The 15,200-nt window shown below is 43.4% G+C and overlaps 1 protein-coding gene across 5 annotated transcripts in view; it reads right to left on the bottom strand.

The window, feature by feature from the left end:
* Positions 1-15,200, bottom strand: part of LOC139409418 (exocyst complex component 2-like) — a 96,231-nt gene that overhangs the window by 20,327 nt on the left and 60,704 nt on the right. For 4 of the 5 annotated variants that reach the window (XM_071154556.1, XM_071154558.1, XM_071154557.1 and 1 more), the window contains 12 exons: positions 15,028-15,147; positions 11,422-11,546; positions 11,269-11,337; positions 11,001-11,158; positions 8,339-8,460; positions 7,691-7,752; positions 7,492-7,572; positions 5,857-5,916; positions 4,607-4,668; positions 4,449-4,515; positions 3,401-3,517; positions 2,741-2,882 (listed from right to left, as the gene is read on the bottom strand). In XM_071154556.1, the coding sequence (XP_071010657.1) occupies positions 2,741-2,882; positions 3,401-3,517; positions 4,449-4,515; positions 4,607-4,668; positions 5,857-5,916; positions 7,492-7,572; positions 7,691-7,752; positions 8,339-8,460; positions 11,001-11,158; positions 11,269-11,337; positions 11,422-11,546; positions 15,028-15,147 (1,185 nt within the window). The remainder of the gene's footprint in view (positions 1-2,740; positions 2,883-3,400; positions 3,518-4,448; positions 4,516-4,606; positions 4,669-5,856; positions 5,917-7,491; positions 7,573-7,690; positions 7,753-8,338; positions 8,461-11,000; positions 11,159-11,268; positions 11,338-11,421; positions 11,547-15,027; positions 15,148-15,200) is intronic. The other variant, XM_071154560.1, reaches the window with a different exon arrangement.

The raw sequence follows: 15,200 nt of genomic DNA, 5'->3' as shown, positions 1-15,200 counted from the left end.
GTTTTGATGTCTTCACTATTATTCTACAATGTAGGAAATAGTACAAATAAAGAAAAACCTTTGAATGAGTAGGTTGTCCACACTTTTGACTGGTACTGTACATTCACGCAACACACACATCACAACTGCTGCTGCCAAACTCTTATTATGATTGCTAAATACTGCACAATTTAAACAATCCCAGCTTTTCCAAAACAAGTGTAAATCCTGGACTATGAATTGTGCCTTCATGTATTATACTGATGCTAAAATGTTATTATATTCTACTGAGCCATTTATTTTATGTTCATATTCTTATCTTTTATCATTTCTTATTGTTGTTGGAACCTGCAAGTAAGTATTTCATTGGACTGTGTATACCATGTGTATACAGTGCCTTGCGAAAGTATTTGGCCCCCTTGAACTTTGCGACCTTTTGCCACATTTCAGGCTTCAAACATAAAGATATAAAACTGTATTTTTTTGTGAAGAATCAACAACAAGTGGGACACAATCATGAAGTGGAACGACATTTATTGGATATTTCAAACTTTTTTAACAAATCAAAAACTGAAAAATTGGGCGTGCAAAATTATTCAGCCCCCTTAAGTTAATACTTTGTAGCGCCACCTTTTGCTGCGATTACAGCTGTAAGTCGCTTGGGGTATGTCTCTATCAGTTTTGCACATCGAGAGACTGACATTTTTTCCCATTCCTCCTTGCAAAACAGCTCGAGCTCAGTGAGGTTGGATGGAGAGCATTTGTGAACAGCAGTTTTCAGTTCTTTCCACAGATTCTCGATTGGATTCAGGTCTGGACTTTGACTTGGCCATTCTAACACCTGGATATGTTTATTTTTGAACCATTCCATTGTAGATTTTGCTTTATGTTTTGGATCATTGTCTTGTTGGAAGACAAATCTCCATCCCAGTCTCAGGTATGTTGCAGACTCCATCAGGTTTTCTTCCAGAATGGTCCTGTATTTGGCTCCATCCATCTTCCCATCAATTTTAACCATCTTCCCTGTCCCTGCTGAAGAAAAGCAGGCCCAAACCATGATGCTGCCACCACCATGTATGACAGTGGGGATGGTGTGTTCAGCTGTGTTGCTTTTACGCCAAACATAACGTTTTGCATTGTTGCCAAAAAGTTCAATTTTGGTTTCATCTGACCAGAGCACCTTCTTCCACATGTTTGGTGTGTCTCCCAGGTGGCTTGTGGCAAACTTTAAACAACACTTTTTATGGATATCTTTAAGAAATGGCTTTCTTCTTGCCACTCTTCCATAAAGGCCAGATTTGTGCAATATACGACTGATTGTTGTCCTATGGACAGAGTCTCCCACCTCAGCTGTAGATCTCTGCAGTTCATCCAGAGTGATCATGGGCCTCTTGGCTGCATCTCTGATCAGTCTTCTCCTTGTATGAGCTGAAAGTTTAGAGGGACGGCCAGGTCTTGGTAGATTTGCAGTGGTCTGATACTCCTTCCATTTCAATATTATCGCTTGCACAGTGCTCCTTGGGATGTTTAAAGCTTGGGAAATCTTTTTGTATCCAAATCCGGCTTTAAACTTCTTCACAACAGTATCTCGGACCTGCCTGGTGTGTTCCTTGTTCTTCATGATGCTCTCTGCGCTTTTAACGGACCTCTGAGACTATCACAGTGCAGGTGCATTTATACGAAGACTTGATTACACACAGGTGGATTGTATTTATCATCATTAGTCATTTAGGTCAGCATTGGATCATTCAGAGATCCTCACTGAACTTCTGGAGAGAGTTTGCTGCACTGAAAGTAAAGGGGCTGAATAATTTTGCACGCCCAATTTTTCAGTTTGTGATTTGTTAAAAAAGTTTGAAATATCCAATAAATGTCGTTCCACTTCATGATTGTGTCCCACTTGTTGTTGATTCTTCACAAAAAAATACAGTTTTATATCTTTATGTTTGAAGCCTGAAATGTGGCAAAAGGTCGCAAAGTTCAAGGGGGCCGAATACTTTCGCAAGGCACTGTACGTACATACGACTAATCAAACTTGAACCTTTAGCATTGGCTCGTGAAACTACCACTAACTTCCTTCATACTGGGGGCAGAGACATATGGTATGCTGTTGAAGCTAGCGATATTCATAAAATAATTTGGCAGAACCCCTGCAGTGCCTCTATGGAACCTTAGGGGGCTGCAGACCCCAGTTTGAAAACCTCTGCCATAATGTTCCCCAGACAGCCGTAAGGTTTATTGCTTTTGGAGATAAGCCCAAGAGGCTAGATAGGCCAAGGGTTATTATGGGTAAACCCCACTCTCTCTGCTTGGTGGAAGAACTCGACATTGCGAATACAATCTCCACAAACGTTTGGGAAATTGCATTTAAAAGTCTATCGCCGTGTACAGGTGGTTAATCTGTGTTGGTTTGAATACTGGCCTCAGTCCATAATGTCCTGTGATTAAGGTATGTAAAAGGTGTGCAGTCGCGCCAATGGACGTAGACAGGGCAGATCAAATCAAATCACATTTGTCACATGCTTGGTAAACAACAGGTGTAGACTAACAGTGAAACGCTTACTTACGGGCCCTTCCCAACAATGCAGAGAGAAAATTATAAAAATTCTAGAAATACATTTCTGTGTACCTGCTGGTGTACTGTAAATACGAGTTTGTTCTTAACTGACTTGCCTAGTTAAATAAAGGTTATATAAAATAACTCAAAGTAGCAGCGTATATCTGTGTGTGTGTGTGTGTGTATGTGTGTGTGTGTGTGTACCTGTAGGTGTACTACAGTCCCTCCAGTCGAAGTATCCAGCGTAGATGCCTGGTTCTAGGGATCCTACGATGGGATCTGACTTCCTCTCGATGTAGGCATCAAACAGACTCTCATCCAGCTCCTTCACTGCATGGACACTCACCTGGAAACAGAGGTAGAGACAAACCTAATCAACACCTGGGAGCAGAGGAGAGAGACATCAATCAAATTTCAATGAAAAGTACTTAGAAATCTATTCTTACATCAGCAGCTGTCACAAATTGCTTTTACAGGAACTTGATTTATGTTCTTATAGTCACAATATAGATCCTGGTTTTGAACCAACTGCTTACAGGCCATGTTTCTAAAAAACACAAGCCGTTTACCTGTTTTTACAGGAACAGCCAACCAATATCTGTCTGTATGAGTGTGTGTGTGAGAGAGAAGGAGACTTGACTCAGAGATCTGACCTTTAGCTGTTTAAAGAGAAAGAGCGAGTAATAGTTCTGCCCCAAAACATCATTTCTCATCAGTTCTTTGGTGACAAATCTTCTTCTTCAAAGAACACCAAAAACTAAACACCAAAACATCTAAGGAGCCAGTTAACTGTTTGCTGTTTCTGACAGTTAACTGTGTGTGTGTCTGTTTGTGTCTGTGTTTGTGTGTGTCCTCTCGACTAACCTGTGTGATCTTGTCAGTCCCGGTGAAACCGTGTTTCTCAAAGTGTTCAGCCATGTTAAGGAAGGTGTGTTTCTCCAGGTACTGACAGTTACTCAGGATTATCAGCAGACGCTGCTCCTATAGAGAGAAAGAGATGCACACACACCCACACACACCCGTAGAAAGTTCAGGATGTTGGATTTGTTATGTTGAGCGATTGTTTCTGAGCATCTGTCAGTTAATCTCATCATCGACTCCATCCCTGTTTTACTGGAATTGACTAAAATGCTGTTTGACGCCACACTACACACCGGGTTTTCTTCAATGATACAAGGTCAATTATAACAGTTACCTCACTGACAACCTCACTGACAGGATTAGTGTAACAGGTAGTGTTCACTCCTAAAAGAGGAGAGGTCCTGGTCTTAATAGACAATCTCAAATAATTTGGTTACTTTGGCAACTCCTTTTATTATAAGAATTCTAGTCTTCTTCTATTATTTTTCAACACTTCCAGTCTCTGTAGACCATGTCAATCTATGGCCTACCAGCCCACCGTTTCTCTGAGGCCTTACTGTATTTCAGTGAGATGTCTGCTACTCCATATGATAATGTCTTAAGGTGGTTCTGTAGGCCTGAACTCTGGCATGTGCCCTGAATATTGTCTGGCTGTCTCATCGACTCAGCCCTGCTAGAGATCAGAGATCAGGGGAAACCCCATCTGCACCCTGCTCTATTTCCCTTTACCAAAAACTCCCCTTCCTCTTCCTCCTCTCCCCTTCACTACACACCCAGGCCCATTCACTCTCATCTGGACACATATACAATAAATTAGGTTGTGTCTGCTTCCTGTCCACAACCAGGAAACAGTATCATAACAGATTGGTTTGGTTTACCAGTGAAGGAGATACACGTGTGTGTGTGGGTGTGTAGGGGGGTTAGATTGTAAGAAAAATAACCTTAATTGAGAATGCTCATTGACATTGGCAATCCTGTAGCGTGAGATTGAGGTAGATTGAGTTCAATTGAGGCCTGTAGTCTCAGTCTGAGAAAATTCAGATCTTCTTACCGGTGTTGCACAGAAGTCTTCCTGAAGGCCACTGAATGGGTCTGGAGAGGCAAGGTCCACTGATATACTAAGAATACACACACATAAGGAGTTCAAAAACACACTAAGGCAGACACACACAAAATGACACTGGATGTAAAGTCCCTGCCTGTACTCACTGTGAAGTGTTGATGTCTCCATCTGTTTTATTGCTCAGCTGCTCCAGGCAGTTGACAAACACCTGGAATAGATGTTACAGGTCAGCATCACAGAGACAGGTCAGTGTCACAGAGACAGGTCAGCGTCACAGAGACAGGTCAGCGTCACAGAGACAGGTCAGCGTCACAGAGACAGGTCGGCGTCACAGAGACAGGTCGGCGTCACAGAGACAGGTCGGCGTCACAGAGACAGGTCAGTCACTCAGACAACAGTAACAGTCGACTATATTAAAAAGGAGTGGGGTGAATGGACTGCACTGTAAACCTACAGTAAACTACATATAACGTGTCGGAAACAGGCCTGTGGGCCAAAACCACCCTGCAAAGAAATGGTTTGTTGTAAAAAAAATAGTCATGTGATCATGCCTCAATGTAATCAAGGTATAAAATTATATTTTTCATTTTAAATACAATCTATTTTTGGGCTTAGTTGTGGTCAATTTTCAGTGTTCAAATGATTTGAATTATATTCTATCCCGCTGACCATCCACTCAGTCAAAAATCAGCACGCGGCTGAATGTAGTTGTCTACCCCTGACCTATAATCTGTAGGGATTCCTATGGTGTAATCCTAGTCGCGTATCTACTCTGTACCATAAAGTACCTTATCCTTAGAGCTTTTTCACCTGCTCTTGAACCTGCTCAGAAAGTACAAGTCTACAATAATTAATACATTTCAACTGAATTTGTGCACTGTAGACCTACAGTAAACTACTAGTAAACTGTAGATATTCCTATGGCGAAATATGATGTAATCCTTATCTTTACTCTATAGTACTATACCTTCATGATCCTCTCACAGTGCTTCCGGGTCCATTCCTGCTACAAATGTAAAAGGCTACAATAATCTAAGGGCCGGTGTCCCGGACATAGATGAAGCCTAATCCAGTACTAAAAAGCATTCTTAATGGAGATTCTCCATTGAAGGTGCCTTTTCAGTCCAGGACTAGTCTTAATCTGTGTCCTGGAAACCATTCCTAAATGCCTACTGAATTTGAGCATTGTAGCAATAAACTATCTGTGACCCTTCACTAGAGTGAAATATACTGTAAACCTATTCTCTTGTGACAGTAGTACCATAAATTCATGCTAACTACAGTACCAGTAAACTGAAGGGATACCTATGTTGAACTATACTGTAATCTTAATCTCTACTCTGTATTATTGTGGTGAAATATTGTGTAAACCTAGTCTGTAGTGACTGTACAGTACCCTCATGATGTGCACACAGAGCTCTGAGGCTTGATCTTGGGCCTGATCCAACTGGAGGATCTGAAGACAGGAGGGGAAGGTGAGACAGCACACTGCACACAACCAATTATCACGCAGTATTGTGGTCCAATACACCACCATTCATACTGAACAAAAATATAAATACAACATGTAAGGTGTTGGTCCCACGTTTCATGAGCTGAAAAAACAAAATCCCCAAAAATGTCCCTTGCGCACAAAAAGCTTATTTCTCTCCAATTTTGTGCACAAATTTGTTTACATCCCTGTTAATGAGCATTTCTCCTTTGCCAAGATAATCTATCCACCTGACAGGTGTGGCATATCAAGAAGCTGAATAAACAGCATGATCATTACACACACCTTGTGATGTGGACAATAAAAGGCCACTCTAAAATATGCAGTTTTGTCACAGATGTCTCAAGTTGAGGGAGCATGCAATTGGCATGCTGACTGCAGGAATGTCCACCCGAGCTGTTGCCAGAGAATTTCATGTTAATTTCTCTACCATAAGCCGCCTCCAACATCGTTTTAAAGAATTTGTCAGTACATCCAACAGGCCTCACAACCGCAGACCACGTGTAACCACGCCAGCATAGTACCTCCACATATGGCTTCTTCATCTGCGGGTTCGTCTGAGACCAGCCACCAGGACAGCTGATGAAATTGTTGGTTTGTACAACCGAATCATATCTGCACAAACTGTCAGAAACTGTCTCAGGGAAGCTCATCTGCATGTTCGTCGTCCTCACCAGGGTCTTGACTTGACTGCAGTTTGGCGTCATAACCGACTTCAGTGGGCAAATGCTCACCTTGCCACTGGCATGCTGGAGAAGTGTGCTCTTCGCGGATTAATCCGGTTTCAACTGTACCGGGCAGATGGCAGACAGTGTGTATGGTGTCGTGTGGGCGAGCGGTTTGCTGATGTCAATGTTGTGAACAGAGTGCCCCATGGTGGTGGTTGGGTTATGGTATGTGCAGACATAAGCTATGGACAATGAACACAATTGCATTTTATCGATGGCAATTTGAATGCACAAAGATACCGTGATGAGATCCTGAGGCCCATTGTCTTGTCATTCATCCACTGCCATCAACCGTGCATTATCAGCATGATAATGCACGGCCCCATGTCGCAAGGATCTCTACACAATTCCTGGAAGTTGAACATCTCCCAGTTCTTCCATGGCCTGCATTCTCACCAGACATTGAGCATGTTTTGGATGCTCTGGATCGATGTGCACGACAGCGTGTTCCAGTTCCCACAATCCACAGGCCACAATCAACAGCCTGATCAACTCCACGCAAAGGAGACGTGTCGTGCTGCATGAGGCAAAAGGTGTTCACACCAGATACGGACTGGTTCTCTGATCCACGCCCCTACCATATTTATTAAGGTATTCGTGACCACCAGATGCATATCTGTAATCCCAGTCATGTGAAATCCATATATTAGAGCCTAATGAATGTATTCATGTCCTTATATGAACTGTAACTCAGTAAAATCTTTGAAATTGTTGCATGTTGCATTTATATGATTGTTCAGTGCAATTCACATACATAAAAAGAGTAGTTCACATAGATGAATGAGGTTCTGTTATAGTGTGTGTTCCTTACATTGACCTCTCCAGGTTTGGTCTCCATGGGTTCTTTGAGTGACTGCAGCATCTGCACCATGCACTGCTCAAACTGGGCTGGCTGCACACGACACAACACACAAATCAGATATATAGATTTTACCATGTCATATTTTTCATCATATCTTACTATAAAATAAATAATGATATATCACAAAGTATAGTAAATATAACTTTACCAAGCTGGTGATTCCTTCATTGTCTACAACCCAGTCCTCTTTCTCTGCAAGCCTTTTGACATCTGACAAAATGCACACACCAACATAAATCACTGTAGGGGCAACAAATGTGTGCTTTTGCCATTTCCCATTATTTTTGATCACTATCAAATTAAATAATGATATTACATACTCATGAACAAGTGAAGAGCCATGATCAGTTCACATGACATTTTAAATAGAACTGTTTGGTAGAAGACCACAAAAGAAAGTGAAATGACCCTCTAAACTAGTGAATGACTACCTTCAAAACCACATGAGCTGTTACTATCAACCTGAGTTTCTATAGATCTAGGGCCACAGTCAGAATGACCAACAGAGTTTAACCACAAAACCCCCTTTCACAAACACTTTCTTTCACTTTCTTTCACTAACCTCACCTTACCTAACCCACCTCTGCCCCTTTCTCCATCTCTTTCCTCCTTCTGCCCCTTTCTTCCAGACAGTGATGTCTCAGGTCCCCTTTCCTCTTCCTTCCTTCCTCCGATCTCCTCCCTCCCTCCCATATCTCCTTCTCTCTTACTCTTTGCGGTGTGGTGCAGGGAGACCTGTAGACAGTGATGTCTCAGTTCCCATCCCCTCCCTCCCCTCCCTCCCCTCCTCCCTCACCCCCTGCGGTGTGGTGCAGGGTGACCAGTAGACAGTGATGTCTCAGCTCCAACAGTAGATCCTGGATCACCTGCAGCAGATCATTAGGGATCTCCAGAGCAACCAGAGCTTCAAAAATGATTCTGAGAGACGAGAGAGACGAGAGAGAGGAGAGACGAGAGAGGAGAGAGGCAAGAGCGAGAAAGTTTTAGTGGAGGAGGGATTGAGGGTCTAGAATATGGGGGATAAAGTCATTGACACACACATGCTCGCACAAACACACATTAGAGTGAGGTGTCCATACCTGACAGTGTGTACGACACAAGAGTGAGGTGTCCATACCTGACAGTGTGTACGACACAAGAGTGAGGTGTCCATATCTGACAGTGTGTACGACACAAGAGTGAGGTGTCCATATCTGACAGTGTGTACGACACTAGAGTGAGGTGTGCATACCTGACAGCGTGTATCAAATAAAATAAAAATGTATTTGTCAAATGCGCCGAATACAATACAAGGTGTAGACCTTACAGTGAAATGCTTTCTTACAAGCCCTTGACCAACAGTGCAAAAAAAAAAAAAATAGAAGAGTAAAAAAATAAGAAATAAAAACAACAAATAATTGTAGAGCAGCAGTAAAATAACAATAGCAAGGCTATATACAGGGGCTACCGTTACAGAGTCAATGTGCACCTATTAGTCGAGATAACAAGTTGAAGTCGGAAGTATACATACACCTTAGCCAAATACATTTAAACTTAGTTTCACAATTCCTGATATTTAACTCCAGTAAAAAGTACCTGTCTTAGGTCAGTTAGGATCACCACATCATTTTAAGAATGGGAAATGAAAGAAATAAAAGCTGAAATAAATCATTCTCTCTACTATTATTCTGACATCACATTCCCAGTGGGTCAGAAGTTTACATACACTTAATTAGTATTTCGTAGCATTGCCTTTAAATTGTTTAACTTGGGTGAAACGTTTTGGGTAACCTTCCACAAGCTTCCCACAATAAGTTGGGTGAATTTTGGCCCATTCCTCCTGACAGAGCTGGTGTAACTGAGTCAGGCCTCCTTGCTCGCACATGCTTTTTCAGTTCTGCCCACACATTTTCTATGGGATTGAGGTCAGGGCTTTGTGATGGCCACACAAATACCTTGACTTTGTTGTCCTTAAGCCATTTTGCCACAGCTTTGGAAGTATGCTTGGGGTCATTGTCCATTTGGAAGACCCATTTGCGACCAAGCGTAATTTCTTGACTGATGTCTTGAGATGTTGCTTCAATATATCCACATAATTTTCCGCCTCATGATGCCATCTATTTTGTGAAGTGCACCAGTTCCTCCTGCAGCAAAGCACCCACACAATATGATGCTGCCACCCCTGTGCTTCACAGTTGGGATGGTGTTCTTCAGCTTGCAAGCCTCCCCCTTTTTCCTCCAAACATAACAATGGTCATTATGGCCAAACATTTCTATTTTTGTTACATCAGACCAGAGGACATTTCTAAAAAAAAGTACGATCGTTGTCCCCATGTGCAGTTGCAAACCGCAGTCTGGCTTTTTTATGGCGGTTTTGGAGGAGTGGCGTCTTCCTTGCTGAGCGGCCTTTCAGGTTATATCGATATAGGACTTGTTTTACTGTGGATATAGATACTTTTGTACATGTTTTCTCCAGCATCTTCACAAGGTCCTTTGCTGTTGTTCTGGGATTGATTTGCGTTTTTCGCACCAAAGTACGTTCATCTCTAGGAGACAGAACATGTCACCTTCCTGAGTGGTATGATGGCTGCGTGGTCCCATGGTGTTTATACTTGCGCACTATTGTTTGTACAGATGAACGTGGTACCTTCATGCATTTTAAAATTGTTCCCAAGGATGAACCAGACTTGTGGAGATCTACCATTTTTTTTCCTGAGGTTTTGGCTGATTTATTTTTAATTTCTCATGATGTCAAGCAAAGAGGCACTGAGTTTGAAGGTAGGCCTTGAAACACATCCACAGGTACACCTCCAATTGACTCAAGTTATGTCAATTAGCCTATCAGAAGCTTCTAAAGCCATGACATCCTTTTCTGGAATTTTCCAAGCTGTTTAAAGGCACAGTCAACTTAGTATACAGTGGGGCAAAAGAGTATTTAGTCAGCCACCAATTGTGCAAGTTCAGTGTGTCCCGCCAGCTGTATGTTATTCATGTTGTCGTTCAGTCACGACTCAATGAAACATAGGATATTGCAGTTTTTAATGTCCTGTTGGTAGGATATACGTGCTTGTAGTTTGTCTATTTTATTATCCAATGTACGTTGGCTGATAGGACCAATGGTAAATGCAAATTACCCATTCGCTGCCGGACCCTTACAAGGCACCCCGACCTTCATCCTCGATATCCCTGACTCTTTCTCCAGCGAATGACGGGGATGAGGGACTTGTCGGGTGTCTGGAGTAAATACCTCTCGTCCGACTAGTTAAAGAACAAATCGTCTTTCAATACGAGGTGAGTAATCGCTGTCCTGATTTCTATAAACTTTTTTTGGTCATAAGAGACGGTGGCAGAAACAATATGTTCAAAAAAAGTTACAAATAATATGAAAAAACACACACAATAGCACAATTGGTTAGGAGACCTTAAAACTGCAGCCATTCTCTCTGGCGCCATTGTCAATACACTAGAGCGAGGTGTACCTGACAGTGTGTATGACCTGTGTGAGCCAGGGTCCAGTGAGTTCAGTCTTACTCTCCCAGCCACCATACAGCCTCAGCTCCAGCTCAGTCAGAGTAGAGGGGAGGAGAGCACCTCTCACCAGCTTCACCAGGCGATGGGTCACCTCCTCAATCATTTTCTACAGACATATCAAATATATAACACAAACCATTTCAGGAAGTAAAACTACACACAGAAAGAGAGTCTTCTGAGGTTTACCAAAAGTATATCTAACTCAACAAAACGTACCTTAAAGTCGTTCTGTCTCTGTCTGGCATTCTTCTTCGATTTCTCCACCTGGCCAGATTTCTCACCAGTCTGTTTAAAAAACAACAGACACAGTGCTTGAGGACTGATATAGGTGTGTACAGAGAGTATGTGTATATGTTTGTGTGTGTGTACCTCGCTGAAGAGGCTGCCATTGACGTAAGAGATCCAGAGCTTCCAGAAGTTGGGCAGCTGGCCAATCACCACGTCCGACAGCTTCTCCACAAACTGCACCTGCTGGGGCGTCTCATAACGCCAGGCTACAACACAAACAGGAGACAGACCACAGGTAGACAGGTTACAGGCAGACAGGTTACAGAGGGACAAGAGAATGGAGTGGAGTAATATAGTGTTGTACATAAAGTATAGTTCACGATGAAGCGTTACAAATCTACATTGTCCACAACACAGGTTGAGAATCGCTGGTAGTGTGTGTATAGACGGCATCCCTCGCCACGTCCTCAGAGTATACACAGACCAGCTGGCTGGAGTGTTTACGGACATATTCAATCTCTCCCTATCCAGTCTGCTGTCCCCACTTGCTTCAAGATGTCTAACATTGTTCCTGTACCCAAGAAAGCAAAGGTAACTGAATTAAATTACTATCGCCCCGTAGCATTCACTTATGTCATCATGAAGTGCTTTGAGGGGCTAGTTAAGGTTAATATCTACCTTACCGGACACCCTAGACCCACTTCAATTTGCTTACCACCCCAATAGATCCACAGACGATGCAATCGCCATCGCACTGCACACTGTCATACGGGCCAGCAGTGGGACGGGACCGCAGTGTAGCAGGTGGAAAGCTTCAAGTTCCTTGGCGTACACATCACTGACGATCTGAAATGGTCCACCCACACAGACAGTGTGGCGAAGAAGGCGCAACAGGGCCTCTTCAACATCAGGAGGCTGAAGAAATTTGGCTTGGCACCTAAAACCCTCACAAACCTTTACAGATGCACAATTGAGAGCACACCCTCGGGCTGTATTACCGCCTGGTACGGCAACTGCACCGCCCGCAACCGCAGGGCTCTCCAGGCGGTAGTGCGTTCTGCCCAACGTATCACTGGGCGTAAACTACCTGCCCTCCATGACACCTACAGCACCCGATGTCACAGGAAGGCCAACAAAAATCAACAAGGACAACAACCACCCGAGCCATCATCCAGAAGGCGAGATCAGTACAGGTACATCAAAGCTGGGACCGACAGACAGCTTCTATCTCAAGGCCAGCAGACTGTGAAATAGCCATCACTAGGCGGCTTCCACACGGTTACGTAACCCTGCACCTTAGGGGCTGCTTCCCCACTTACATAGACTTGAAATCACCAGCCACTTAATAATGGAACACTAGTCACTTTAATAATGTTTGCATATTTTGCCTTTATACTCATCTCATATAATGTATTCTGTTCTACTGTATTTTAGTCTATGCCACTCTGACATTGCTCATCCTAATATTTAAATATTCCTTAATTCCATTATTTTACTTTGTATGTATTGTTGTGAATTGTTAGATATTACTGCACTGTTGGAGCTAGAAACACAAGCATTTCGCTACAACCGCAATAACATCTGCTAAAAATGTGTATGTGACACATTTGACTTGATATATTGTTATACTGTACTGTAATCAAATCAAACTTTATTTGACACGTGTGCAGAATACAACAAGTGTAGACCTTACCGTGAAATGCTTACTTACAAGCCCTTAACCAACAGCGCAGTTCAAGAAGAGTTGAGAAAATATTGACCAAATAAACTAAAGTTTAAAAAAATGTAAGTGACACAATAAAATAACAATAACGAGGCTATATACACAGGGTACCGGTACCGAGTCAATTTGCGGGGGTACAGGTTAGTCGAGGTAATTTGTACATATAGGTAGGGGTGAAGTGACTATGCATAGATAATAAACTGCGAGTAGCAGCAGTGTACAAAACAAATGGGGGGGGGGGGGGGTTCAATGTAAATATTCCGGTGGCCATTTGATTAATTGTTCAGCAGTCTTATGGCTTGGGGTAGAAGCTGTTAAGGAGCCTTTTGATCCTAGACAAATTGAGCTCCCGAGTGGCGCAGCATTCTAAGGCTGTATCACAACCGACCGTGATTGGGAGGCCCATAGGACTCCCAATCCCAGCGTCGTCCAGGGTTTTGCCGGTGTAGGCCGTCATTGTAAATAAGAATTTGTTCTTCACTGACTTGCCTAGTTAAATAAAGGTTAAATAAAAACACCTATCTATATATATATATATATATATATAAACTCAGCAAAAAAATAAACGGCCCTTTTTCAGGACCCTGTCTTTCAAAGATAATTCGTAAAAATCCAAATAACTTCACAGATCTTCATTGTAAAGGGTTTAAACACTGTTTCCCATGCTTGTTCAATGAAACAAACATTTAATGAACATGCACCTGTGGAACGGTCATTAAGACACTAACAGCTTACAGACGGTAGGCAATTTAGGTTACAGTTATGAAAGTTAGGACACTAAAGAGGCCTTTCTACTGATGGAAAAATACCAAAAGAAAGATGCCCAGGGTCCCTGCTAATCTGCGTGAATGTGCCTTAGGCATGCTGCAAGGAGGCATGAGGACTGCAGATGTGAGACGCCTAAGACAGCGCAACAGGGAGACAGGACAGACAGCTGATCGTTCTCGCAGTGGCACACCACGTGTAATAACACCTGCACAGGATCGGTACATCTGAAAATCAAACCTGTGGGACAGTTACAGGATGGCAACAACAACTGCCTGAGTTACACCAGGAACGCACAATCCCTCCATCAGTGCTCAGACTGTAGGCTGAGAGAGGCTGGACTGAGGGCTTGTAGGCCTGTTGTAAGGCAGGTCCTCACCAGACATCAATGGCAACAAAGTCGCCTATGGGCACATACCCACCGTCGCTGGACCAGACAGGACTGGCAAAAAGTGCTCTTCACTGACGAGTCGCAGTTTTGTCTCACCAGGGGTGATGGTCGGATTTGCGTTTATCGTCGAAGGAAAGTGCATTACACCGAGGCCTTTACTCTGGAGCGGGATCGATTTGGAGGTGGAGGGTCCGTCATGGTCTGGGGCGGTGTGTCACAGCATCATCGGACTGAGCTTGTTGTAATTGCAGGTAATCTCAACGCTGTGCATTTACAGGGAAGACATCCTCCTCCCTCATGTGGTACCCTTCCTGCAGGATGATCCTGACATGACCCTCCAGCATGACAATGCCACCAGCCATACTGCTTGTTCTGTGCGTGATTTCCTGCAAGACAGGAATGTCAGTGTTCTGCCATGGCCAGCAAAGAGCCCGGATCTCAATCCCATTGAGCACGTCTGGGACCTGTTGGATCGGAGGGTGAGGGCTAGGGCCATTCCCCCCAGAAATGTCTGGGAACTTGCAGGTGCCTTGGTGGAAGAGTGGGGTAACATCTCACAGCAAGAACTGGCAAATCTGGCGCAGTCCATGAGGAGGAGATGCACTGCAGTACTTAATGCAGCTGGTGGCCACACCAGATATTGACTGTTACTTTTGATTTTGACCCCCCTTTTTTGTTCAGGGACACATTATTCAATTTCTGTTAGTCACATGTCTGTGGAACTTGTTCAGTTAATGCCTCAGTTGTTGAATCATGTTTTTTTCATACAAATATTTACACATTACGTTTGCTGAAAATAAACGCAGTTGACAGTGAGAGGACATTTCTTTTTTTGCTCAGTTTATATAGTGTAGCTAGTGTTACTCACTGCTGGGGCGGGGGGTACGCAGACTGCACCCCCTCTTCAGAGAAGCTGTGTCCCTGATCCTGCTGAGGGCCGACGGGCGAGGGTCCCCCTCTAGATCCAGGGCTATGGCCCCCAACCCCACTGAGATGGCGAAATAGAGGGAGAGGGGTAGGGAGAGACAGAGAGAGAGAGAG

Source organism: Oncorhynchus clarkii, chromosome 5, assembly GCF_045791955.1.
Source record: "Oncorhynchus clarkii lewisi isolate Uvic-CL-2024 chromosome 5, UVic_Ocla_1.0, whole genome shotgun sequence".
NCBI classification, from domain to species: Eukaryota; Metazoa; Chordata; class Actinopteri; order Salmoniformes; family Salmonidae; genus Oncorhynchus; species Oncorhynchus clarkii.
Note: the sequence above shows the minus strand (reverse complement) of the source record. Positions and strands in the feature narration are given on the sequence as shown.